Raw genomic sequence first — 27,694 nt, 5'->3', positions numbered from 1 at the left:
GCAGATGTGGTCCGTCCCGCAGGCCGTCCCGTCCTCCACATAGCCCAGGTCTGTGTCTCCATTGATCAGGATGTGAGCGCCGCTGCAAAGAACGCAACAGTCAAGTCAAACCAACACCGTCTGTCAGATATTTACTCTGACACGCTGATGCAGGGCCTAAACTTATGTTTTAAGCTGTATTAAAAGGTTTTGTGGCTCAACAAAACTATGTAAAATGCAACATTTTGAATGATTCACTTTATTGTCATGTGGTCTGTGGCCTTCCGCTCCATATGTTTCTATATCAGGGCCTTGTAACGGAAATGTAAAAATTGGTGATAGCTCTTAATAACAGAGATATGTCAAATAATATTAAACAAGTTTACCTAGGCTTTTTTAAAACTTGAAAAAATGTCATCTTAAATTAGATTATTATTATTATTGTGTTATTCTTCTTTTTACCTCAAACAAGACAAATTCAAGCACTTATTAACTTGTTATTGTATCTAAGACAATTGTTTCTAATGTGGACGGTGTAAGATGTGATGAATTAATAAGAAATAAATGAGTTGTCAGGCCAAATGGAAATTGCGCATCTCATTTGGTTACATCAATGTGGGAGTAATATTATGTTCAGTACAATACAGACTTTAATTCCAGACTCAATCTGTAAAGTTACAAGTCAAACCTGACATCTTCCAGCATTAGTTTATGTGTGCGTTAGTTTGTGTTGGTGGTTAGATGTCCCGTACCTGCAGTCCAGAGAGGCGCTGTGCTGGGCCACGGTGAAGGAGGTGAGCCCCCCCAGGAGCTCGCCGAGCCGCGGAGCAGGAGAGATGTTTGAGCACAGCAGGTATCCACAGTGAACATCTCTGTGACGTGAACGGACACAGCGGGAAATCGGATTAGACTCAACTTTATCGTTATCGCACGTTTTCCATTACAGGGCCCACGATAAACACCTCTATAACAAAACAGATGCGTTTACAATCACTTGTGTTTGTAATGTCTGGACTGGTTTGACGCACCACAATTTCTTCTTGTACTTGTGTGATTTTATTTTTGAAGTAATAGTGCTAGATAAGTTAGTTGAGTATATTTTTTGCATGTGTTTTTCACGCAAAGAGCATCATACTGTACAGTCTGTGGTCAAATCTAAAGTCTATTCATGGCTTTCAGTTTCCTGTTATGGGGCCATTTTGAGTACTTTTGACCATTCAAAATATATTGTACTATAATATATCCATGGGTTTAAGAATGATGAAAATTCAGGTCCCTATAGTAAATATGCTTTTGAATGGGAAAAAGTAAAACAAATCTGTCACCATTCTGAACCCATGGAATGATTAAAGCTTTATGCTGACACTGTGAATAAATACAAATTAAATTCACAGAATCTTCCATTTTCTACTCTCTGTATTTTGGAATGACCAGAAATATAACATTATTTTATGTTTTCTGATTTAATAATTCCAACATGATAGATTATTATAGTATACCGTACATAGAAATACTTTTTTTGGTCTGTATAATTACAGAGTAGTTTGATTATTTTTAAGTGATGGTAATATCATACTCTACACACCTTCAATAATAAAAAAAAAACACCTATAAATAATAAAATCAGTGTCTTACTGTTTATTGCACTGGATCCATGTGTCTTTATCTTTCCCACAGTTTCCTTTCTCTGTTCCTTCGATGTTGAGCTTCTCGTAACAGAACTTATCAGCTGCTGTTGCCTCTGTGGGAGAAGCACACCAAATAAGTCATGTTATATAAGTCGTATGCATGTGTAAATGAAGTCAATAGAGGATTTCTCTTCACTTACTCTCTCCCCATATGTATTTGCACTGTCTGTCCTTCGTTTTGCACCGACCATTGAAGCATCGCCCCTGAAAACAACACAGAGTTTCAGAATATGCCACGACAGGCCTTTAGTCTTAACACATGCACATCCTCGTTTATACCTGGTCTTTTTCACAGGTGTAGCCATCCATTTTGTGCACGTTCTGCGGACACTGTAAATGAAATGACGCACGTAGAGTTAAAAATACAGCCTTGTATTGTGCTGTACTTAAGAGTATGGCACCTGGCCTCCTCACTCTCACCTCTCCGGAGCTCCCCGTGCAGCTTTCTGGGATGTCGCAGTCGTTCACCGCCTCTCTGCACACGGTGCCCAGAAACGACATCTGCAAAAGTAGAGAAATGTCAGGTTTATTTGTTCATATTGTGATTTATTTTGTACATTATTTTGGACATTTTGTACCTGGCAGTTGCTGCAGCAGAGGCCATTGCTGCACTTGGAGCCTTGCGTCAGGATGCACTGTTTGCAGCAGTTCTCTCCCTCAATCGCACACTCCTGCACACCAAATGGTCAAATGAAGAGCAAAAAAGAAAAAAGAAATGAAAAGATATCTCCTTTTTGAAAAATTGTCAGCTGTCAGTGATTTTCTTTTTTGTCACTATCTTGTCATTAAATTATGTTTGGTTTTAGAAAACATTGCTTTAAAAAATCAATAAATTGCAAGCCGCTGATGACTTTTTAACTGTTTTAATCTGTTTTCGCAAGCAAATGTTGTGATTGCGATTAGATTTCCGGTATTTACTCATCAAGATTTAGTGCAGATTCATAACACAACAAGAAATATTTACTGCGAAGACAAGAAGAACACGTTTGTCTGTATCAGTCATTTTTAACCACATGGCAATAAAATAAACTATTTTATTCTTCTTTTTCCCCACAGAGAGAAAAACAATATTATACAGTTGTCTGCGTAATCCCTCAGTCGTCAAGGTAGGTTCCATAGCAACAGAAAACTAAAACTGGACAAAGGTTTTAAGAATGATTATGTTTGACCACTCATCCTAGACGCTTCTTCCTTTCCTCTGTATACAACAGTAAAGTGGGGTCCTGGATTAATTTGCAGCAGGATTTACACATAATACGACTATAAGAATATGAGATAATAAGAATAATAATGAGCTAACAGAGATTTTTCTAATTTAATTTTGGATTAAACAGCGGAGTAACTCACAGCTGGGCTCCCACAGTCGCACTCTTCCCCCGGCTCAATAAATCCGTTTCCACACACAGGAGGGTCCAACAGCTGAACAAAGGCAGGTGAAGGGTTTAAACTTTAATAGGAAGATCTGTGTGTCAATCAACAACACGTTAACGTTCAAATCTGGGCACCTTCATTGGTTTGTTGAAGAGACAGGCTCCTCCGCCACTGTTGAGGAAGTTGTGGAACTCCTCGATGTTGCAGTTTGAGAACTTCTTGGGCAGATAGTAGCTGAAGGAGAGAAGAACATGCAGTTAATGTCATGATATAAAATAGTTTACAGAGATGATTATTCAACAGATTTGAGGTTCAGATCCTTAACAGGTAGTTTCTCTTCCATGTCAAATGAAGTTGGAGTTTAAACCTTAAAAACATTTCAGTACGCAGTATGAATTGTAATGACCTGCTCTAATCACAACATGGAGACGTTATTGCATTATGCCATAATTACTGTGGCTCTGGTGAAGATATTATGGTTTATGTCAATTCATTGGATGTAAATTTGAACACAGAGCATACAATGCAATAACAGGCGGCGCCATATGAGGGAGTTGGACTAACGTTTTACATGTATCAAGTGATGATGTGTTTATACTACAATATTTCAAACAGAGAAGGTCAAATCTTTTAGAGCTCCTTTCAATTTTAGAACATGAAACAAGGAGGAAATAAATATGAAGAAGAATTTCAAGAAGAATTTGAAAATAATTATACAACATTTTCACTAACGTTTACTTTTTTGGCTTCCTTCCTTCCTGACTTGATTGTAGAAGGTATTTTTACATTTTAGGCAGTAGATCTTTTTTGTGGATTTTTCCAACAACAAAAACAAATCCAACCTCATCCAAGGACTTAGTGGGACTTCTCCATAAAACACAAAGAGCTCACCTAAACATACACTACCCTCTGCTCAATATTTAGTTTGAATACAGTTCAGTTCAATTGGATCAAACATGCAAAGAGGAGCTCACAGAATACGTAAGCAATAAGTGTCTGGAAAAGTGACACTTAAAGATCAGAAATCACGAATGACAAATTCATAAAGCTGAACCATCACCTGTCCACGATCAGAGTTTGAACTCAAAAAGAGACAAACGTGGGTTAAATGGAGTTACTTTGCAGATCAGTGTGGGGCCAGGACAAGTGCTGGTTTGACAGAAAACAGAGTAATCATAAAAATATAACGTAAAAATGTGTTCACCGGTTTGTAAGTTTGGTACACGTAAACATGGTACACTATTTTAAATGATAATGGAAATACAGCCAGACTATCAGCACTGCAATTTGATTGCACTACTTGGTCACTCATAGACTCGAGGTAAGACAGTGTGTGTAGACTTGGTTTAGTCCTCTTCCAGTCCAGATTGCAGCCTAGTCTCGTTCTCCAGGTTGTAAGTTTAGCCCAATTTGAATGTGTTTAATGTGTTTGCAAGTGTAAACGCAGCTTTTGAGACCAGTGACATAACATAGCTCAAACAAGAACAGTACATACATCTAATCTTGTTCACACTATTTCATATAAAATCAGGCTTAGTACATCGAGCCTGTGATTTGAGATCAAACAGTATTGCAGTGAAAGCAAACGCCTGGCTGTATTTGTTCTTATCATTTGGGCCAAGTAGAAGCTGGGGCCTGCGCTGTCAGATGAACGAGGAGGAGTTGTGATGACTGACAACCCTCCGCAGCCACACAAGCAACGTTTAGGCAAGCTTCTGCTCACCTGCTGTCACATTTAGTGGGATAGAGGGGAATGCATGTGAAAAGTATTTAAGAAGAGGGCCACACAGACACATGGCACAACTCACACAGAGCACAACATTGACAACATGACGGCACAGAAAGAAGAGGCTAAAATAATGATAGTTTAGTAGTGAGTGAGCTGTGCATTCAGGTAAAGAGAGAACATGAAACCGCACTGACACCTTGTGGTAGCCTATGGAACTACAATAACACAACTCTAAAAAGGATAAGATAAGATAAGATAAGATAAGATAAGATATTCCTTTATTTTCCCACATGGGGAAATTTCATTGGTGCAACGCAGGTAGGCAGTGTTTGTTTTAATATAGCTTCAAAAAATACGTAAACATGTCATTTCAAATAAGAATTTCATCAATAGTAATTATAATTTAGCTTTTTTTTTCTCTTTTTTTAAATTTTCTTTTTAGTTTTGGTTCTCAAAACCAAATGAGCCATGCTTTGAGTGGTTATAATCTATGTATAATCCCAGTAAGCAATAATTTAAATAAATACATTTTTAATCAACAATATTCAGACGATATTTTAACAATACATCAGAAATTTGCTAAATGTGTCCGTAAATGTCTTGGTTCAGGTTCAAGTCTCGTACAAAATGTGAATGAGCAATAAAATAAATTAATATAATTTGTAATCATTTAAACTAAAGCTGGGCTGTATTGGAGAAAATAATCAAGATTTTTTTTGTCTTCATATTGATCAATCTTGATTTTAAATTCAATTTTATTTGGTCTTTAGATAAACAAATTACCGTATTTCATTAACATATTATCAACTATTATCAGGGCCATTTAACAAAGCTCGTCATCTACTCCAAACCAAATGTTTTTACAGACATAGGCGATATACTTGATATTTTAATTTTGCACATATATCTCCCACATCTAGGTTTACCATACTTTATCACTCCCCATAGATAGTTTGACCCATCCTTCAGTGCCACTGGGGCAAACGGTCAGAAGCCACAGAGCAGACTCATCTCCAGATCTTGAGACAGCTTTTAAACCTCAGAAACAATGCAAAAAAGGCACTGGTTACTTACCCCATATCCTCCATGATGCAGCCGGCCCACCGATCATCACACTGGCACTCACCTAGAAATAACACATGTTAAAACTGTCAATTATAATAACGGGGAAAACAACAATGAATGAGGGAAATGCTGATGCTTACGATTTAGGATGCGTTTCTGGTCCGAAAAGATGCCAATGTTTTGACCGAGCGTCTGAGCCAGCGTTATGGCCATTACCTCGGGTTTGCCAAACTAAGAAAACATCGGGGCATTGGTAAGATCATACAAATACAAGAGAAAACACAGTTAAATAACACAGAAAAATACCTCAATGATCCCAACTCCTTTAGTGAGAGAGCAGACGCCTCCCATGTAAGACGCTCCTCCCCAATGGTTGTGAAATTGGTTCCCTCTGATAAGACAAAATAAGACACATTAAAGCGGATCTTAACATACAGCAAAATGCAGATGTCAAGAAACTGTGGAGGAAAATATACGATTATGGCATACTAAGTTATTTTACCACCAGATTAGAGCAAAATATTAAAATTATATTATGTAACAAGGCAAGGTTAATTGGGAGTATTTGGACAATAGAAGACAACTAAATAAAAAATAATCTATGCTATAATGTTGTTTTATTGTAACCAAAGTTAAACACTAATTTGGTTATAGTTAATGCTAAATAATAATAATACTAGCTGGCTTCATACAGACTAGGGCTGCAACTAACGATTATTTCAGTAATCGACTAGTCATTGATTTTTGATTATTATACATTGAGATCAGGGATATCAAGTCTATTTGGTTAATCAGTCACCTTTTTTATTCACATTATAAGAACCAAAACATTTTATTGTTACATTTTAGAAGAAAATGTGTGATTTATTTACAAGCCACACTCCAAAAAAGTAACCCTCGATGTGAAATGCTCTTTTATCTGACTGAATGATGGATTAGCACAACTTTTTTCATTCAGAAAGTTTGATTTGAATGTGAATAAAAGTGAAATAAGATGTTTTTTCATAACGGTATAAATCACGAGGTTAATCGTAAAATGTTGATGTTTCTTCCTCCAATAATAATATGTCTAAAATGTAATAGTGTGACATTCCAAATTGAGAAAAATATTAAAATATTATGAGATAAGATATACGAGAGAAAATGTGTATGTATATGGCGTGTATTATAAATTAAAATATGAAATTGTTAACAATCAATAATCATTAAATCAAGGAGTCAAAAAATAGTAATAGCGCTGTCTTTCTTATACAAATATTTTAGTATGCGAGTCTGTATAGTCCAATTAACGATTACAAAATACTATTTTTAAAGTCGACTATTCAAACCACAATTTGCTCGCAGACACAACACAATCACACATATATATATTTTTCATATAAGTGTTTTAGTGGTCCAGACTCACGAGAAAAGGTGCACAGAATCGCACTTCTCCTTGATAAAGTCTTTTCGATACTTCATGAACTCCTTCAGCGTCTCCATTGGGTCGTCGTCGATGTTGAACTTGTTGTCGGCCATCCAGGTTTCCATGGCAACCAGGACTATCCGCGTGTTCAGCTGCTCCTTGAAAATCTGGAAAATAAAAGGATAATTCAATGAGAAATTTGCCGCGTCAGTGAGCGTCAGTGTCAAAGGCGTGATGGATTCTCAAAGGTAATTATCAGAAGAGAGAGAGCGAGGACGTCTGGTCTAGAGGGCGTTTCCCGAGCGGAGCAGGACGTAAACAAAGATCTAACAACAAACAGGACTTTTGGGGATTTTAAAATATTTATAATTTCCATTATCGTACATTTTGCTTTATGATTATCTGTTAACGATATGAAATATCCTTGGTAAACTATTTAAAGGGCATTTATTAGCACTAGTTGTTTGTTTATAAGCATAATTAAGACACATTAAGATATTTACCAGCATTTGTAGATGACTTGTAATACCTTATAAATGTTAATAAGCCATTAATCAAAAACGTGTTAATAAAAAAGAGCAATAATAAGCTGCTTATTAAACTATTATCAATAACCCAGTGATATATGCAAGTAAAAGCCTTATAGGTACTATTAAATAGGACTTAATAGTAAATGCTTTATAAATAGTTTACTAAGAAACCTTATCTGATCATTATCTGATTTCTGGTGTTATCAGATTATAAATATCTGATGTGAGATCTGATGTAAAATTTTGAAAACATGGAAAACTAAGAAATGAAAGAGATGTTGGATTTTTTTTTTAATCAAATAGTGATGTTTCTGACAAGTTTTGCAATTGTGATAAGCACTGCAATTTCTGTTTTAATATCAGATTCGGTCGACAGTGCGTGTGCATCCATCGAAGACTACTCAAATATGAATGATAAACTAAAACGATGCATTTGAGAACATGTTACAGAGGTGGCAGGTGACGACTATGATTTTGGTTGGTTTGATTAAAGTTATTTATTATTACGTTGTAAGTAAAATCATTGCACACCTAAATAAATAGCTATGTGACCTCTTGAGAAGGACAAAAGGTAAGACCATTTTGCGTCTCCAAACCTGATCCCTTTACATTTATGCCCTTGCGTGGGGCCAGGTTTCAGAACAGCAGACTATGGCTAAAGCTACAGTGCTAAGGCTAATGCAGTAGTATGAGGGAATGGTTCTGCTGCTGACTGTCTGCCACACAGGAAACTCACAGCTGGCTGGTAAATGGCTGCTCACAGCACATTATGAGTCTGTGGAGGTTTTTAAATGGAGAGACTGAGGTTGGTAAAATGAGAAATCAGGGCATTGTGTGCTCAGCTATAATACACGGAGTGCTTGTGGCTGCCTTTCCAGAGGAAGATCAATAAAATTCTTACCATGTCAGCCATATTGACCACTGACTTAGCATAGTTATTTGTGTGCCCCGGTGAAAGCCGATGCTTCTTGAACTGAAAGAAACAGAAAGATACAATTGAGGCTTGCACTGTGGAAGTATTTGATTAAATCAGCAAATCTTTAAACGTTAAATTTGTCTCATTACTGCTTTGTATATAAAACAATTGCACTCCCAGTGGACCTGAGTCGAGTGTTTTGTTTGAACTAAAGCCTGTTCTAAGTTCTCAGCACAAACATAGCGTTCTCAATTCTAATAAACATAAAGAGGTTTCTAGCCAAAGGATACATGGAAAAAGTCCAATAAACAATACATAACTTTAATAATAGCATAAAACTATTATGTAAATATAGTATTATAAAAACCATAGTATAAATTCTAATCCAAATACTCACCATGATATGATCATTGATGACCATCAACTCAATATATTTGGTCTCATCTTCAACATTATGCGAAACCTGAAACAACATCAACATCAAACGTTGTAACTGTGTGTTTGTTTTACATGTTTTAATACAAATTATACAGAATATGTGTTTTTATTTTCTATATTTATAACAGCTTTTTGCAAAATGAAAGCAAATGGCACCTGTCTCTTCTTCCTCCGCAGCACAACTTTAGATCCTGGAAAAGGAGGACTCGGAAATGGTGGCTCTGGAAGATCACCTAAAAACAGGATGTAAAAACATTTTTTTCTTATTATGATTAAGAGTTATTAATCAGATTTTTCTCACCATTTAGTAAACTACCAAGCTCCTCCTGACCTGCAGACTTGTAGATGACATGGATTTGGTCATCTCCCTGAACACATATAAAAAAAGAAAAGATTTCTTCAGAAACAAACTTGGACAATGTTGGGCCAAAATGAATGTGGGTTAGTGTGCTGAGGGCCAAACCAATGAATGTTTTGCATGAAAAGGTTTGTCTCCAAAGAGGGGTATAGACTGATTTGGGCTCCATGAAAATAGTTTTTTGGTGCAAAAATGAATCGCAATATATGCTTCTTATAAAATGCCCCACCCCTTTGGCCACTATAGAGGGTCCAAATAAGAAATAAGTTGTCTTAAAATACTTTTCCACACTTGTTGGACTGCATGCTTTTACTCTTTTGTGATTCTTGCACTGATCCTACACATAGAATGTATTTTTTTCTAGAAATTGCAGCAATTTCAAATTATTATTATTATTATCATCATCAGATTTTAGGTCTAGACTTACTCTTACTTGAGTTTTTTTTTTTTACCACTACTTTGTATTTTTACTCGAGTATTATTATTTTGAGGTAATATTACTCTTCCTTGAGTACATTTTTGCTACTCTACTCTAACCTCTGCTTGTCACACTCTGCGCCTGTGAGTCAAGGCTGAGGGAGAATCCGCCCAGCTCCGCTCACATCCTGTTGTTTATCTCACTGTAAGGACTTATCTGAGCATTGTGGACGGAAAATCAGGCTGAAATGTACTCATATAACTCATGACCGCGGCTAAACTGCACAATCAATCGGTAATGTTTTTATTTTTGTACTTTTTCTCCAGATTTCAACTAGTTACAGGGCAAGTGCAGCAGCCTGAACGCAACAGGTTGACGCTAACTTAGCATCAGACGTAGCTAATGCTAAGAGACTTAACTTAAATCAATCGAGTTTGTCAATACCAACATGTTATGGTGTCTTTAGTGATGATTACCATGTACAAATATATTCCAGTTTTTAATTCGTTAAGGCAAATGTGGTTTGGATTCACTAAAACTAAGCTTGCATGAGATGTTGACAGTTAGCTCGGGAGGCTAAGGGTTTTGTACTGGGTTTGTTGACTAACCACAACAGGACAACTTATTATTAACACGTAGTTACAGCATTATCTTTGCCCTTTAGTATTTTCTCAGTTCAGAATATAGACTTAGAAAAAGTTTGTAAATTAATTCATTTCATTTATTGAAGCAACGAATTAAAACACTATTGACCATAAGCACAGAATATCACAACATGTGAAATGTGGCTTTAGCAAATGAAAACCACTGAAACAAATGTAAGTGAGCCTATTTAAAGACGTTTACAAAGGTATTTGTTGACCGCACAATTGTTTTTTTCAACTTAATCTTTTCCCCAAGTAATACATTTTGTGAGGCTTAAATAAAAATAATTTTGAGGATAGAAAATAGCATTTTTCCACACTTTTAAATAGTAGATCAAACTGACTGAAATTTCTACCAAATGTCAACAATTTTTTTTTGTTTTACAGACTTAAAATCATTAACATATAGATCAGTTAATGATTGTAAATGTATTATGATATTTCAATTTTGCTTCCATTTGCCTAAATTGATCTTATACTTACAGAAAGATACAATAATACGAGAAAATAATACTGAATGAGACAATAAGTTATTAACTCACACATGATACCATATCTGTAGTCGACTTTCTAAACTAGTATGAAACACTTAAGTGTTTGTCAGAAGGACCCATTCACTGCAGTGACCTCATTTAGTGTAATACATCACTGTTGCAATTGTACATTGTTTAGTTATGTAGACTTTGTAATGCACCGCAGTACGGCCACTTTACAACCCCAGCCACATTGTCATCTTCATATGCAGATGAAACTGGTGCATTGTTTCTCAGGGACTTTGAATATTAGGTCAGCTGCACAGGCAGAGTCCCATACTAGGTCAAAGCTGTACATTTGAACACTGCAGGGAATATAGTGAATATTCAAGCTGCGTTTCCACGTTTACCACTTTACAACGCTTTCATTAATGTTTTGTTCAATAAGAGTTGCAACAACTAATAAGATTCACCATGGCTAATTGACTATTATACTAATTTATTACGTGTTTAGTAATAAATAGGAGTTTCTTTCAAATGTAAACGGTAAAAAAAGAATAAACATATAGCAGTTTTGGTGAAATAAATGCTTGAAAACACTGAATCAAGAGATCTTCAGTCTACATTATTTCTACCTTAGTCAGGTTGACATTTTATTTAAAAAAAATCCTAGCCACCTTTTGTTATTGCTTATTGCTTTACCAACGTTTTAAAGAACATTTTAAGATGCTAAATACTAAACTTGGCATTAATTTAAAAGTATTCTGACAATATAGTGTAATAATACAGTAGTAATCCAGCATTTTATATGGCTGTTCTATGGCTCTTTTGTTTCCTTTTACATTGTTTTCGCAAATGTATCTCTGGATGTTTGGCAAGGCTCTGTAAATATATCTTGACTAATCCACAAATTGACAACCACTCTGTATAGCTGTCGCTCTATTGTTAATATAATTTTGTGTTCACAGAATTTGGGCCAATTTAGCTGAAGCTGGAGCCATGACGTGCCGTGACATCCATGCCACTAACGCCTTTTCCTTCATCGTTGCCTTTGTGTCGATCGGGGGTATTGTGGTGGCTGCACTCATTCCACAGTGGAGAGTGACCAGGCTCGTCACCTTTAATCGCAATGCCAAGAATATCAGCGTTTACGACGGGCTCTGGGCTAAATGTGTCAAACAGGACGGCTATTCAGGATGCTACTACTATGATTCAGAGGCATGTTTTCTTGTGGCTTCATGTTCTTTGTGTTTAAATGTATTTCAAAGGCTCGACAAACTATTGTTAAGTAGTGATATAACTTTACAAGAGAGGCAAAAAGTACTTTTCATGTCAATCCAATGTAGAATTATATGGCTCAGATGCCGTTTTGGCCCTGAAATAAGTGTGCGGTGGTTTTGAGCAGAAGTTTTTATACCCATAAATTGTATCGTAAAAGCAGAACTGGTCAATAAATATCTTTATCTAATTAGAAAACATGTTATAGATTGTAAACGTGTAAAAAAAGAGTTGGTCCAACAATGTCCAGTTTGTCTTTGTAAGAAATATCTTAATTGACTGTATGTAACAAAGAACATAAGTCTGTGGATAAGATGTAAAAAAGAGCTACGTCAGTCACTTAATGACGCTCTGGGATGAGAGCTGATTGGCTTTGCAAGGGTGGTCCACCCTGCTTCACTTTTTTGTTTGAAAAATATGTGCTAGATACCATATAATACCTTCTCCCTCCTTTCATGGATGGATTGATAATCGAGTACATCAGCTTTAAGCGTTTATTTTTGTTTATCCTCAAATTTGCTCAAAACCTTCGCTTGTATCCTCTTTTTGATTGTCCTCGTCAATTTTATTTCTTTACATTGAACTTGTGTTCATGTGTTTTTAGTGGTACTTAAAGGTGGACCAGCTGGACCTGCGGCTCTTGCAGTTCTGCTTGCCCACCGGTTTGCTGCTGGGGTCCATGGCTTTGCTGCTTTGTATGACGGGAATGTGCAAGACCTGCTGCTGCTCCGACAAACCCGAGCCGGACCTCAAGACCACGCGCTTCTTGGTAAACAGCGCGGGTTGTCATCTCGTTGCTGCCATGTTTTTGTTTTTGGGCGGCGCTATCGCCATGGCGCCCTCGGTGTGGTTCCTCTTCCGCACGAAGCAGATGAACGCTCGATACGACAACATATTCTCCGACGGTTTTGCTGTGTACGTTGCTATCGGCTGCTCTGGGGGACTCATGCTGTCGTCTCTGCTTATGTCAATGTGGTACTGTATGTGTAAGAAGTTGCCCTCGCCTTTTTGGTTGCCTCTGCCGTCCATGCCGAACTCGGTGTCCACTCAGCCGCTCACCGCTAATGGTTTTCCTCCGTCTCCCGTCTACGGGCCGCAACCGTTCCCTCCTCAAACCTACCCTCCCACTGTAATCGACACTCAGCCTTACGTGACCGCTCAGAACTACGCCCAAAGTGTTGCTCCTGCCCCAGCGCAAGTCTACATGCCCCAAATGTCAGTTCCAGACGGATACGGGTCAGAAGTGGGCGGCACACAGACTTATAGCTACGCCCCGTCTCAAAGTTACGCCCCGTCTCAAAGTTATGCCCCGTCACAGTCCTACGCTCCGTCTCAAAGCTACGCGCCGAGCTACACAGGGCACCGCTACTCTAGCCGCTCTCGTATGTCCGCCATAGAAATCGACATACCAGTTCTGACGCAGTGAGAAGGACGAGAACAAGTGGGAAGGCGTTGTCCAAGTGCCAACGAAGTTACACTGTTGACATGAACATGCACAATATTGGAAAATACTGCGATATTGTGGTTAATTAGTGCGATATGGATATTATTCCAATATTTTAAGATGCTTTATGACACTATAATTTCAGATATAGTGAAAGTAATTTATGCCTGCCATAATTGACTACCCAAACTCTGTTACAAGCACACATTTGTATTAAAAAACAGTACATTTCTGTTATTGCGAAATATGTAGACATATTGTGCAGTTCTCTCTGAAGTGTCTTAACTATTTACCAGTATTGTATCTTATCTGCCTAACTTTGATTTAGTTGAGGTAACCCTAACCCTTCTGTTTTTAAAAACACTGAAACGCGAAATACTAAACTACACTAAACTTCACATTTTTGTTATGGGACCAATGTCGCTACAAATACTTATGTTGTAATTCCTGCCTTCACTATGGACCTTCTGTACTTTTTTATACATGTTACATTTTATGCCTAAACGGGAAGCTTAATTATGAAGATGGCCTAATATTACTACTGAAATAACACTGTGTCAAAAGATTTTTTTCCTAACTGTAGTGCTTAACGTTGTCTTTCTGGCCAGTCTCTTCCTAGTCGTACTAAAATTAGGCAAAACCTTAAAAGTTTACATTTTTAAATAGTTATTAATGTCTATGAATCTATTTGTGGTTAAAGTGGAAGTAAATGAAGAAACTGTTTTTGCATCGAAAACCATGTAGTGGTACAATAAGTGGCTCTTAAGCATTTACTTTTGCAGCTTAATGCTCAATGTTGCCTTTTAACTAGCAATTAAATGTCAGTTTTTTTTCAATTGTTACTGGTCAATGAAGATATTATTTGTGATGTTTGTCTTTATGAATAAAATAAAACTATTTGTCAAACGTAAACAGTATTTCCTTGTCAAATTGATCTGTTAAATATATTTTTTCACATTATGGCAATAGAAAAAACACAGAAACTGTTCATACAAGTTAAATTAAAGACTGCTTTTAGCACCTCACCCTGCCTTTGTTTATTATTTGTCTTCATCTTTGAAGGAGTGAACATCTGAATTACCATCTGCTCATCCACATTTCAGCTGTTAGAACTCTTCAGTCTTACTTTGATGTGTCATAATGTTGGATTTGGAAAACAAAGAAAATGATTCATATTAAACTCTTTACATAACGTATAGAAGTTTAGGTTTTTTAAAGGTAATTTCAGTTCAGTGTTATTAGTTCAGTGTCAATATCAAGACAAATCATCTTCGATAAATACAGATTAACGCTACGTTACTTTGGTTTAGCAGGAAGCTCGTTTTATAAATGTTAAGACCCTGAGGAGACAGAAATATTTTAGTTTGAATCTTATCACGTCAGGAAAATTACAGATCACAGATAATTATGGATTATGCAAATTAAGACCGTTCATATTGTTGCTTTTGATGTGATTGTGATTAATCAGGCAGCCCTAATTATATATATATTTTTTTATTCCATCAGAGACCTGCGGTTATGGTTGACTAAACAATGATCCTAGTTGTGTCTTTGTTTCTGCGTTCATGGCTCCCGGGCAATCATCTGAACGCCGCGGTTTTGCCACTCGACGGGGGCTGTGTCAAGTTCAGGATTAGGCTCCACACACAGATGGCTTTCATATGTCACGCTACACAGAGACGGGTTGCCATGGGAGACGGCCTCAGACACCTACCCGGGGCTCATGAATATAGGGGACGAGGGAGGGGTTTCTGTGTCTGAATGAATGAACTTCATGGTCCAGGCCACGAGAGCCCTAATTACAGCTAAACAATTTGGGAAGACTCGTACATTTTGAGTGTGATTGTGATCTTCATACTTCACACTTCATAACAACTCTCACATTATTAAATCACTTCAGTAGGGCTTTCAAGTATTTTTGCACCGTATACCGGTATTTGTATTTAGTATTGTATCATTGTGTGTTAATTCAAACAATCAAAAGCTGGTTAAACATTTTTTACAGGAATTTAACAAATGGATAAGTGGTCCAGAGTATCCCCTGTCCTTAGATCCTCCTTCTCACAGAGGAAAAACTATGGAAAAAACAAAACTGTGGGAAAAAGCAGAAACCTGGAGGACAAACACAGTGAATCCTACTCCCACGGACGCTCAGGCTGCAGATGCTCCAGGACTGACGCGCCTCTATTTGCAGATAGAAATTGTGGATCCGTGCTGCCCGGTGGTGGAGTGGTTAAGGTGGGAGCACACGTGCCAGGCTCCACGTGCAGCCGGCCAAAGTGCTGCGAGTTTGAATCCTGGCTCTGTCAATTTACTGCATGTTCTCTCTTCTCTCTCATTCCCATTTCACGCTGAACGGTCCTGCCTAATACAGCCTACGGGCCAAAAGTCCTTGAACGAAAAGAAAAGACTGTGGAGCCAGAAACGCTCAGGACATAGAGATAGAGGGTGGCCTATCTGGTACAGGGAGAGTTCATCCAGGCAGATGAGGCGCATATACAGGTCAGGGTTGTGAGACGGGGTGGGTCATCGAAGGTGCAGCAGCAGTTTATTATTATTCATTGTTTTATGTTGCACCGTATCGCCAAAGCACTTTCTACATCCTTTTTCTGATTCAGAGAGGAGAACGAATGGCTTTGATAAGAATTCCATGCAAACAATTTAACCTGTTTATATGGAGTAAACTACTGAGGTACATAATAAAACTACATTCTCCGTTGTTCTCTGCAGACGACATACAGTATTGCCTAAATATGTGCAGCCTGTGAGATTTGCTAATTACAACCATTCTAATTATTCTTCCAGTTCTACCGGCACAAACCTCGTCCAATCAGCTTCTTGCTTAACCCACAGTGTAAGAGATGTTCCCTTTGGCAAAACCTGCATTGGTCTTTCCTTGCTCTAAAGCTGCCCTCCCCCAAAACCAGCCGTAACCTCAGCATCAGTCTCCATCATAAGGTCCCCTCCCCCCTCGTTCATGATCTTTATTTTTGGCTCGTCAGCTTTGGATCGACTGCTACAAAGGCTTAAGGATAAGACACACACAGGACTGGTTTCTTCTACAGAGATGTCACCACAGGAGCCTCAAAGTGCAGATGGAGTTGAAAAGGTGTCCAGCCATATGGTGTTTTTTCGAGCATATGCAAGAAGTAACTATGACAAATCCTCCTCCCAATTGGACAGCGCTGCCAAAACGAGCTCAAAATGTCAACGAGATTTATCTAAAGGGGAAGCAATTTCTTCATTTCTATAGGCCAGAAGTACAGTGGTTCAAACATCTATTCATGTAACCTTGAAACAGTCTACAATTTTAATGATTGGACATTTCGAAGGTTAACCGGATGTGCAAACGTAATGGCAGACGTTTACAAGAGCACAGTTGACAGTAGGGATGAGTTATCGGTCCAGTATTGAAAATGTTTACCATCCTTCTTGCCTCTGATTTGTCTTTTTAAACAGACAATGAGTGAAAATGGAAATAGAAGAGCATTTACACAAAAAAAATTGGCTGTATATTTGCATCATCATGTAACATAGGATTTTATATTCCAGGTGTACATGTACAAGTTAACATGTTGTTAACTTGTTTAAAAAATTACTAGGGTTTAATATCTGTGTTGGCAAATATTACCACAACAAATATTGGATGTCGGTATCGGCTCAAGAAAAGCCATATCGGTCCCTAATTTACATTATCACTGAATTTGAAGTATAGACAGTTAAGTATTAACACCAGATGACTTTAGTTACTTACATCTTAAAAGTAATATTAGAATTGTGCGTGAGGGGTCAGGAGCAGAGTCTGGAGCAGAGTCAGGAGCAGAGGCAGGAGCAGAGGCAGGAGCAGAGTCAGGAGCAGAGTCAGGAGCAGAGTCAGGAGCAGAGGCAGGAGCAGAGGCAGGAGCAGAGTCAGGAGCAGAGTCAGGAGCAGAGGCAGGAGTAGAGGCAGGAGCAGAGGCAGGAGCAGAGGCAGGAGCAGAGGCAGGAACAGGAGCAGAGGCAGGAGCAGAGGCAGGAGCAGAGGCAGGAGCAGAGTCAGGAGCAGAGGCAGGAGCAGAGGCAGGAGCAGGAGCAGAGTCAGGAGCAGAGGCAGGAGCAGAGGCAGGAACAGGAGCAGAGTCAGGAGCAGAGTCAGGAGCAGAGTCAGAAGCAGAGGCAGGAGCAGAGTTAGGAGCAGAGGCAGGACCAGAGGCAGGACCAGAGTCAGGAGCAGAGGCAGGAGCAGAGGCAGGAGCAGAGGCAGGAGCAGAGTCAGGAGCAGAGGCAGGAGCAGAGGCAGGAGCAGAGGCAGGAGCAGAGCAGATTACAACCAGAGGCAGGAGCAGAGTCAGGACCAGAGTCAGGAGCAGAGTCAGGAGCAGAGTTAGGAGCAGAGGCAGGACCAGAGGCAGGACCAAAGTCAGGAGCAGAGGCAGGAGCAGAGGCAGGAGCAGAGTCAGGAGCAGGAGCAGATGCAGGAGCAGAGCCAGGAGCAGAGTCAGGAGCAGAGGCAGGAGCAGAGTCAGGAGCAGAGGCAGGAGCAGAGTCAGGAGCAGAGTCAGGAGCAGAGTCAGGAGCAGAGTTAGGAGCAGAGGCAGGACCAGAGGCAGGACCAGAGTCAGGAGCAGAGGCAGGAGCAGAGGCAGGAGCAGAGGCAGGAGCAGAGTCAGGAGCAGAGGCAGGAGCAGAGGCAGGAGCAGAGGCAGGAGCAGAGCAGATTACAACCAGAGGCAGGAGCAGAGTCAGGACCAGAGTCAGGAGCAGAGTCAGGAGCAGAGTTAGGAGCAGAGGCAGGACCAGAGGCAGGACCAAAGTCAGGAGCAGAGGCAGGAGCAGAGGTAGGAGCAGAGTCAGGAGCAGGAGCAGATGCAGGAGCAGAGCCAGGAGCAGAGTCAGGAGCAGAGGCAGGAGCAGAGTCAGGAGCAGAGGCAGGAGCAGAGCCAGGAGCAGAGGCAGGAGCAGGAGCAGATGCAGGAGCAGAGGCAGGAACAGGAGCAGAGGCAGGAGCAGAGGCAGGAGCAGAGGCAGGAGCGGAGGCAGGAGCAGAGGCAGGAGCAGAGCCAGGAGCAGAGGCAGGAGCAGGAGCAGATGCAGGAGCAGAGGCAGGAACAGGAGCAGAGGCAGGAGCAGAGGCAGGAGCAGAGGCAGGAGCAGAGACAGGCACAAAGCACAGCTCGATTGATATATTTATATAACACATATTTCTTCTCACACACAAACTGAGGCATTACCACTTATGAACATTTGTGTTTGTGAACATTTGTTTAAACAGATAATTAACAGTTTGTTTGATCTGATAATTGTGCTACATCACAAGTATTTAATGTTTCAACCTTATTACAATGAACATAAACAAACCATATATTTCGGTCCATATTCACACAAAAACTGAACTCTGCTGCTCCAAACCACATGATTTTACTGAACTTTCAAAATAAAAGACCTGAAACATTTGGGACTTGATCAGAAGGAAGTTCTATTCATGATTCTTGTATTTCAACTGTGTTTAGTCATTCATTATTCACTGTTATAAATAATTGTCAATAGATAAATCAAAACTGAGTAATAACTTGTGTGTTATTGACGTCAGGCGTCTCCAAATGACCAGAGGGTATATTTTTAGACGAAGACTTTAAATCCTGTTTTGCCGTTTCGCTTAAATAATTCAAGACTAAAAACACAGAAGACAGAGCGGTCGTGGAGGCACTTCCACCGCACGTAAAGAACTACACAAGCAACCGAACAACACACAAACAGAGCAAAAGGATATTGTATTTAACCTTAAAACTAGGAATTAGAAATATTGACAAAAACAAAGTATAAGTGACATTATGCTAATCCAACAGAAATGTGTAAAACATGACTTTAAACGAGTTCAGGTTTAATTATCAGACAAATGGAGTTAATATGCCTATCGCCTCAGTCACCCTCTCGTCCCAGCCTGAGTCTCCCGTCCCACTCTGAGTCTCCTGTCCCACTCTGAGTCTCTCGTCCCACTCTGAGTCTCCCGTCCCACTCTGAGTCTCTCGTCCCACTCTGAGTCTCCCGTCCCACTCTGAGTCTCCCGTCTCCCGTCCCACTCTGAGTCTCCCGTCCCACTCTGAGTCTCTCGTCCCACTCTGAGTCTCCCGTCCCAATCTGAGTCTCTCGTCCCACTCTGAGTCTCTCGTCCCACTCTGAGTCTCCCGTCCCAGCCTGAGTCTCCCGTCCCAGCCTGAGTGTCTCTCGTCCCAGCCTGAGTGTCTCTCGTCCCACCCTGAGTCTCTCGTCCCTTAGGGACGAGAGACTCAGGCTTAGGCTTTAGGCTTACTACACAGAACTGAACCAGGACTAGAACCAGGACTAGAACCTGGACTAGAACCAGGACTAGAACCTGAACTAGAACCAGGACTAGAACCTGGACAAGAACCAGGACTAGAACCTGAACTAGAACCAGGACTAGAACCTGGACTAGAACCTGAACTAGAACCAGGACTAGAACCTGGACTAGAACCTGAACTAGAACCAGGACTAGAACCAGGACCAGAACCAGGACTAGAACCAGGACTAGAACCAGGACTAGAACCAGGACCAGAACCAGGACTAGCACCAGGACTAGAACCAGGACTAGAACCAGGCCAGGACTAGAACCAGGACCAGAACCAGAACCAGGACTAGAACCAGGACTAGAACCAAGACTAGAACCAAGACTAGAACCTGAACCAGGAACTGAACCTGGGCTAGAGCCAAGACTAGAACCAGGACCAGAAGCAGGACTAGAACCAGGACTAGAACCAGGACTAGAACCTGAACTAGAACCAGGACTAGAACCTGGACTAGAACCAGGACTAGAACCTGAACTAGAACCAGGACTAGAACCTGGACAAGAACCATGACTAGAACCTGAACTAGAACCAGGACAAGAACCTGGACTAGAACCTGGACTAGAACCAGGACTAGAACCTGAACTAGAACCAGGACTAGAACCTGGACAAGAACCAGGACTAGAACCTGAACTAGAACCAGGACTAGAACCTGGACTAGAACCTGAACTAGAACCAGGACTAGAACCTGGACTAGAACCTGAACTAGAACCAGGACTAGAACCAGGACCAGAACCAGGACTAGAACCAGGACTAGAACCAGGACTAGAACCAGGACCAGAACCAGGACTAGCACCAGGACTAGAACCAGGACTAGAACCAGGCCAGGACTAGAACCAGGACCAGAACCAGAACCAGGACTAGAACCAGGACTAGAACCAAGACTAGAACCAAGACTAGAACCTGAACCAGGAACTGAACCTGGGCTAGAGCCAAGACTAGAACCAGGACCAGAAGCAGGACTAGAACCAGGACTAGAACCAGGACTAGAACCTGAACTAGAACCAGGACTAGAACCTGGACTAGAACCAGGACTAGAACCTGAACTAGAACCAGGACTAGAACCTGGACAAGAACCATGACTAGAACCTGAACTAGAACCAGGACAAGAACCTGGACTAGAACCTGAACTAGAACCAGGACTAGAACCTGGACTAGAACCTGGACTAGAACCAGGACTAGAACCTGAACTAGAACGAGGACTAGAACCTGGACAAGAACCAGGACTAGAACCTGAACTAGAACCAGGACTAGAACCTGGACTAGAACCTGAACTAGAACCAGGACTAGAACCTGGACTAGAACCTGAACTAGAACCAGGACTAGAACCAGGACCAGAACCAGGACTAGAACCAGGACTAGAACCAGGACTAGAACCAGGACCAGAACCAGGACTAGCACCAGGACTAGAACCACGACTAGAACCAGGCCAGGACTAGAACCAGGACCAGAACCAGAACCAGGACTAGAACCAGGACTAGAACCAAGACTAGAACCAAGACTAGAACCTGAACCAGGAACTGAACCTGGGCTAGAGCCAAGACTAGAACCAGGACCAGAAGCAGGACTAGAACCAGGACTAGAACCTGGACTAGAACCTGAACTAGAACCAGGACTAGAACCTGGACTAGAACCTGAACTAGAACCAGGACTAGAACCAGGACCAGAACCAGGACTAGAACCAGGACTAGAACCAGGACTAGAACCAGGACCAGAACCAGGACTAGCACCAGGACTAGAACCACGACTAGAACCAGGCCAGGACTAGAACCAGGACCAGAACCAGAACCAGGACTAGAACCAGGACTAGAACCAAGACTAGAACCAAGACTAGAACCTGAACCAGGAACTGAACCTGGGCTAGAGCCAAGACTAGAACCAGGACCAGAAGCAGGACTAGAACCAGGACTAGAACCAGGACTAGAACCTGAACTAGAACCAGGACTAGAACCTGGACTAGAACCAGGACTAGAACCTGAACTAGAACCAGGACTAGAACCTGGACAAGAACCAGGACTAGAACCTGAACTAGAACCAGGACTAGAACCTGGACTAGAACCTGAACTAGAACCAGGACTAGAACCTGGACTAGAACCTGGACTAGAACCAGGACTAGAACCTGAACTAGAACCAGGACTAGAACCTGGACAAGAACCAGGACTAGAACCTGAACTAGAACCAGGACTAGAACCTGGACTAGAACCTGAACTAGAACCAGGACTAGAACCAGGACCAGAACCAGGACTAGAACCAGGACTAGAACCAGGACTAGAACCAGGACCAGAACCAGGACTAGCACCAGGACTAGAACCACGACTAGAACCAGGCCAGGACTAGAACCAGGACCAGAACCAGAACCAGGACTAGAACCAGGACTAGAACCAGGACTAGAACCAAGACTAGAACCTGAACCAGGAACTGAACCTGGGCTAGAGCCAAGACTAGAACCAGGACCAGAAGCAGGACTAGAACCAGGACTAGAACCAGGACTAGAACCTGAACTAGAACCAGGACTAGAACCTGGACTAGAACCAGGACTAGAACCTGAACTAGAACCAGGACTAGAACCTGGACAAGAACCAGGACTAGAACCTGAACTAGAACCAGGACTAGAACCTGGACTAGAACCTGAACTAGAACCAGGACTAGAACCTGGACTAGAACCTGAACTAGAACCAGGACTAGAACCAGGACCAGAACCAGGACTAGAACCAGGACTAGAACCAGGACTAGAACCAGGACCAGAACCAGGACTAGCACCAGGACTAGAACCACGACTAGAACCAGGCCAGGACTAGAACCAGGACCAGAACCAGAACCAGGACTAGAACCAGGAATAGAACCAAGACTAGAACCAAGACTAGAACCTGAACCAGGAACTGAACCTGGGCTAGAGCCAAGACTAGAACCAGGACCAGAAGCAGGACTAGAACCAGGACTAGAACCAGGACTAGAACCTGAACTAGAACCAGGACTAGAACCTGGACTAGAACCAGGACTAGAACCTGAACTAGAACCAGGACTAGAACCTGGACAAGAACCGGGACTAGAACCTGAACTAGAACCAGGACTAGAACCTGGACTAGAACCTGAACTAGAACCAGGACTAGAACCAGGACCAGAACCAGGACTAGAACCAGGACTAGAACCAGGACCAGAACCAGGACTAGCACCAGGACTAGAACCACGACTAGAACCAGGCCAGGACTAGAACCAGGACCAGAACCAGAACCAGGACTAGAACCAGGACTAGAACCAAGACTAGAACCAAGACTAGAACCTGAACCAGGAACTGAACCTGGGCTAGAGCCAAGACTAGAACCAGGACCAGAAGCAGGACTAGAACCAGGACTAGAACCAGGACTAGAACCTGAACTAGAACCAGGACTAGAACCTGGACTAGAACCAGGACTAGAACCTGAACTAGAACCAGGACTAGAACCTGGACAAGAACCAGGACTAGAACCTGAACTAGAACCAGGACTAGAACCTGGACTAGAACCTGAACTAGAACCAGGACTAGAACCTGGACTAGAACCTGAACTAGAACCAGGACTAGAACCAGGACCAGAACCAGGACTAGAACCAGGACTAGAACCAGGACTAGAACCAGGACCAGAACCAGGACTAGCACCAGGACTAGAACCACGACTAGAACCAGGCCAGGACCAGAACCAGGACCAGAACCAGAACCAGGACTAGAACCAGGACTAGAACCAAGACTAGAACCAAGACTAGAACCTGAACCAGGAACTGAACCTGGGCTAGAGCCAAGACTAGAACCAGGACCAGAAGCAGGACTAGAACCAGGACTAGAACCAGGACTAGAACCTGAACTAGAACCAGGACTAGAACCTGGACTAGAACCAGGACTAGAACCTGAACTAGAACCAGGACTAGAACCTGGACAAGAACCAGGACTAGAACCTGAACTAGAACCAGGACTAGAACCTGGACTAGAACCTGAACTAGAACCAGGACTAGAACCTGGACTAGAACCTGAACTAGAACCAGGACTAGAACCAGGACCAGAACCAGGACTAGAACCAGGACTAGAACCAGGACTAGAACCAGGACCAGAACCAGGACTAGCACCAGGACTAGAACCAAGACTAGAACCAGGCCAGGACTAGAACCAGGACCAGAACCAGGACTAGAACCAGGACTAGAACCAAGACTAGAACCAAGACTAGAACCTGAACCAGGAACTGAACCTGGGCTAGAGCCAAGACTAGAACCAGGACCAGAAGCAGGACTAGAACCAGGACTAGAACCAGGACTAGAACCTGAACTAGAACCAGGACTAGAACCTGGACAAGAACCAGGACTAGAACCTGAACTAGAACCAGGACTAGAACCTGGACTAGAACCTGAACTAGAACCAGGACTAGAACCTGGACTAGAACCTGAACTAGAACCAGGACTAGAACCAGGACCAGAACCAGGACTAGAACCAGGACTAGAACCAGGACTAGAACCAGGACCAGAACCAGAACCAGGACTAGAACCAGGACTAGAACCACGACTAGAACCAGGCCAGGACTAGAACCAGGACCAGAACCAGAACCAGGACTAGAACCAGGACTAGAACCAAGACTAGAACCAAGACTAGAACCTGAACCAGGAACTGAACCTGGGCTAGAGCCAAGACTAGAACCAGGACCAGAAGCAGGACTAGAACCAGGACTAGAACCAGGACTAGAACCAGGACCAGGTCCAGAACCAGAACCAGAACCAGAACCAGGACCAGAACCAGGACTAGAACCAGGACTAGAACCAGAACCAGGACTAGCACCAGGACTAGAACCAGGACTAGAACCAGGCCAGGACTAGAACTAGGACCAGAACCAGGACCAGAACCAGGACTAGAACCAGGACTAGAACCAAGACTAGAACCAAGACTAGAACCTGAACCAGGAACCGAACCTGGACTAGAACCAGGACTACAACCAGGACCAGAACCAGGACTAGAACCAGGACCAGGACCAGAACCAGAACCAGGACTAGAACCAGGACTAGAACCTGGACTAGAACCTGAACTAGAACCAGGACTAGAACCAGGACCAGAACCAGGACTAGAACCAGGACCAAATCAAATCAAATCAATTTATTTTTGTAAGGCCCAAAATCACAACAACAGTTGCCTCTGAGGGCCACAGGGAGAAATGAATCAACAATGTCTGTGGTGGCGATGGAGTCAGACAATGTCTGTGGTGGCGAGGGACGATGTCCCAGGGTCCTCTGTCCTTAGACTCTCCTTCTCGGCCAGGAAAAACTACAAAAAAAAACCTCTTTGGGAAAAAAGCGTAGAAACCTGGAGGAGTTCCAGTGAAGGAGAGATCCGACTCTCACAGACGGACACGAGGAGACTGGAGCTGGATCCACTCTTCAGGCAGATGAGGGACCGACTGAGGCGAACTGGACCCACTCTTCAGATGAGGGACCGACTGAGGCGAACTGGACCCACTCTTCAGGCAGAAGAGGGACCGTCTGAGGCGAGCTGGACCCACTCTTCAGGCAGATGAGGGACCGTCGGAGGCGAGCTGGACCCACTCTTCAGGCAGATGAGGGACCGTCTGAGGCGAGCTGGACCCACTCTTCAGGCAGATGAGGGACCGTCGGAGGCGAGCTGGGCCCACTCTTCAGGCAGATGAGGGACCGTCGGGGGCGAGCTGGACCCACTCCTCAGGCAGATGAGGGACCGTCCACACAGTGCAGGGACCACTTCACCAGGGGAGGGGCATCTGGGTCCACAGGTCCTCAGGACCAGAACCAGGACTAGCACCAGGACTAGAACCAGGACTAGAACCAGGCCAGGACTAGAACCAGGACCAGAACCAGGACCGGAACCAGGACTAGAACCAAGACTAGAACCTGAACCAGGAACTGAACCTGGGCTAGAACCAAGACTAGAACCAGGACCAGAACCAGGACTAGAAGCAGGACTAGAAGCAGGACTAGAACCAGGACTAGAACCAGGACCAGGACCAGGACCAGGACCAGAACCAGAACCAGGACTAGAACCAGGACTAGAACCTGGACTAGAACCTGAACTTGAACCAGGACTAGAACCAGGACCAGAACCAGGACTAGAACCAGGACCAGAACCAGAACCAGGACTAGCACCAGGACTAGAACCAGGACTAGAACCAGGCCAGGACTAGAACCAGGACCAGAACCAGGACTAGAACCAGGACTAGAACCAGAACCAGGACTAGCACCAGGACTAGAACCAGGACTAGAACCAGGCCAGGACTAGAACTAGGACCAGAACCAGGACCAGAACCAGGACTAGAACCAGGACTAGAACCAAGACTAGAACCAAGACTAGAACCTGAACCAGGAACTGAACCTGGACTAGAACCAGGACCAGGACCAGAACCAGAACCAATACTAGAACCAGGACTAGAACCTGGACTAGAACCTGAACTAGAACCAGGACTAGAACCAGGACCAGAACCAGGACTAGAACCAGGACCAGAACCAGGACTAGCACCAGGACTAGAACCAGGACTAGAACCAGGCCAGGACTAGAACCAGGACCAGAACCAGGACCAGAACCAGGACTAGAACCAAGACTAGAACCTGAACCAGGAACTGAACCTGGGCTAGAAGCAGGACTAGAAGCAGGACTAGAACCAGGACTAGAACCAGGACCAGGACCAGGACCAGAACCAGAATCAGGACTAGAACCAGGACTAGAACCTGGACTAGAACCTGAACTTGAACCAGGACTAGAACCAGGACCAGAACCAGGACTAGAACCAGGACCAGAACCAGGACTAGCACCAGGACTAGAACCAGGACTAGAACCAGGCCAGGACTAGAACCAGGACCAGAACCAGGACTAGACCAGGACTAGAACCAGGACTAGAACCAAGACTAGAACCAAGACTAGAACCTGAACCAGGAACTGAACCTGGACTAGAACCAGGACGAGAACCAGGACCAGAACCAGGACTAGAACCAGGACTAGAACCAGGACCAGAAACAGAACCAGAACCAGGACTAGAACCAGGACTAGAACCAAGACTAGAACCAAGACCAGAACCAGGACCAGAACCAGGACTAGAACCAAGATTAGAACAGGACCACAAAGTCTACTTCAGGATAAACTGTGCCCGAAGTATTATCATAGTCTAAATTTTCTTACTGCCAGTAACACATTACTCACTATTGATAAGTAGTTTGCTTTCAAACAGAAAACTAGATGTAGTGATACAACATTAACACGAAACAGAATAAAACCAATATGACTAAAAACAATAAAAATGACCTTTCTTCTTTCGCTCCCTTTGACCCTCTTTGATGAACAATTGGCCATATTTCACCTGGACATTTTAATTATACAGATATTATCGCGCACAGACTAATGCTTTATTCGCCCATTATTTTCCTGAAGGTGTCATTGGTTCATCTCACATTGTCCTTAACGGTTAATGTATTTTCACCATGTTTTCAGAGCTTTACATGTGTCAGTATCAACCGTGTCACAGAATACAAACATAGACAATTGTAAAACTTGACTTCAGTGTAATCAGTACACAAACAATTTTGATTTGAAAAAAGGCGTTGAATTATATAGATACTGGGACTGAAGAATTGCTACTTTTACTT

General features: G+C 42.4%; 2 protein-coding genes across 4 annotated transcripts in view; one reads left to right on the top strand and one right to left on the bottom strand.

Annotated features, from left to right (window-relative positions):
- The window catches only part of adam22 (ADAM metallopeptidase domain 22), a 75,487-nt gene that overhangs the window by 10,591 nt on the left and 37,202 nt on the right, over positions 1-27,694 (bottom strand). For all 3 annotated transcript variants that reach the window (XM_072461347.1, XM_072461348.1, XM_072461349.1), the window contains exons 7-23: positions 9,423-9,489; positions 9,278-9,354; positions 9,081-9,146; positions 8,669-8,740; positions 7,238-7,404; positions 6,139-6,223; positions 5,973-6,063; positions 5,842-5,893; positions 3,173-3,272; positions 3,015-3,086; positions 2,246-2,338; positions 2,088-2,168; positions 1,947-1,997; positions 1,808-1,871; positions 1,615-1,720; positions 732-851; positions 1-82 (exon numbers count right to left, since the gene is read on the bottom strand). The exon at positions 1-82 is cut by the window's left edge and continues 87 nt beyond it. In XM_072461347.1, coding sequence (XP_072317448.1) covers positions 1-82; positions 732-851; positions 1,615-1,720; positions 1,808-1,871; positions 1,947-1,997; positions 2,088-2,168; positions 2,246-2,338; positions 3,015-3,086; positions 3,173-3,272; positions 5,842-5,893; positions 5,973-6,063; positions 6,139-6,223; positions 7,238-7,404; positions 8,669-8,740; positions 9,081-9,146; positions 9,278-9,354; positions 9,423-9,489 — 1,446 coding nt within the window. The remainder of the gene's footprint in view (positions 83-731; positions 852-1,614; positions 1,721-1,807; positions 1,872-1,946; positions 1,998-2,087; positions 2,169-2,245; positions 2,339-3,014; positions 3,087-3,172; positions 3,273-5,841; positions 5,894-5,972; positions 6,064-6,138; positions 6,224-7,237; positions 7,405-8,668; positions 8,741-9,080; positions 9,147-9,277; positions 9,355-9,422; positions 9,490-27,694) is intronic.
- cldn12 (claudin 12) lies at positions 10,058-14,752 on the top strand. The gene is made up of 3 exons (XM_072461350.1): positions 10,058-10,191; positions 11,983-12,232; positions 12,897-14,752. Exons 2-3 carry the CDS (start codon positions 12,014-12,016, stop codon positions 13,716-13,718), a joined length of 1,041 nt encoding a protein of 346 aa, XP_072317451.1. The 5' UTR covers positions 10,058-10,191; positions 11,983-12,013; the 3' UTR covers positions 13,719-14,752.

This window comes from Eucyclogobius newberryi, unplaced genomic scaffold (genome assembly GCF_026437365.1).
Source record: "Eucyclogobius newberryi isolate DKJ021-1_F unplaced genomic scaffold, fEucNew1.0.hap1 SCAF_3, whole genome shotgun sequence".
In the NCBI taxonomy this organism is placed as follows: domain Eukaryota; kingdom Metazoa; phylum Chordata; class Actinopteri; order Gobiiformes; family Gobiidae; genus Eucyclogobius; species Eucyclogobius newberryi.
The sequence above is the reverse complement of the archived record's forward strand: the minus strand, read 5'-3'. Positions and strand labels throughout refer to the sequence as shown.

Coding starts and splice junctions, on each gene's coding strand:
- cldn12 (XM_072461350.1), top strand. CDS start 12,014: ATGACGTGCCGTGACATCCATGCCACTAACGCCTTTTCCTTCATCGTT. Junction 12,233..12,896: donor GCTACTACTATGATTCAGAG/GCATGTTTTCTT, acceptor ATGTGTTTTTAG/TGGTACTTAAAGGTGGACCA.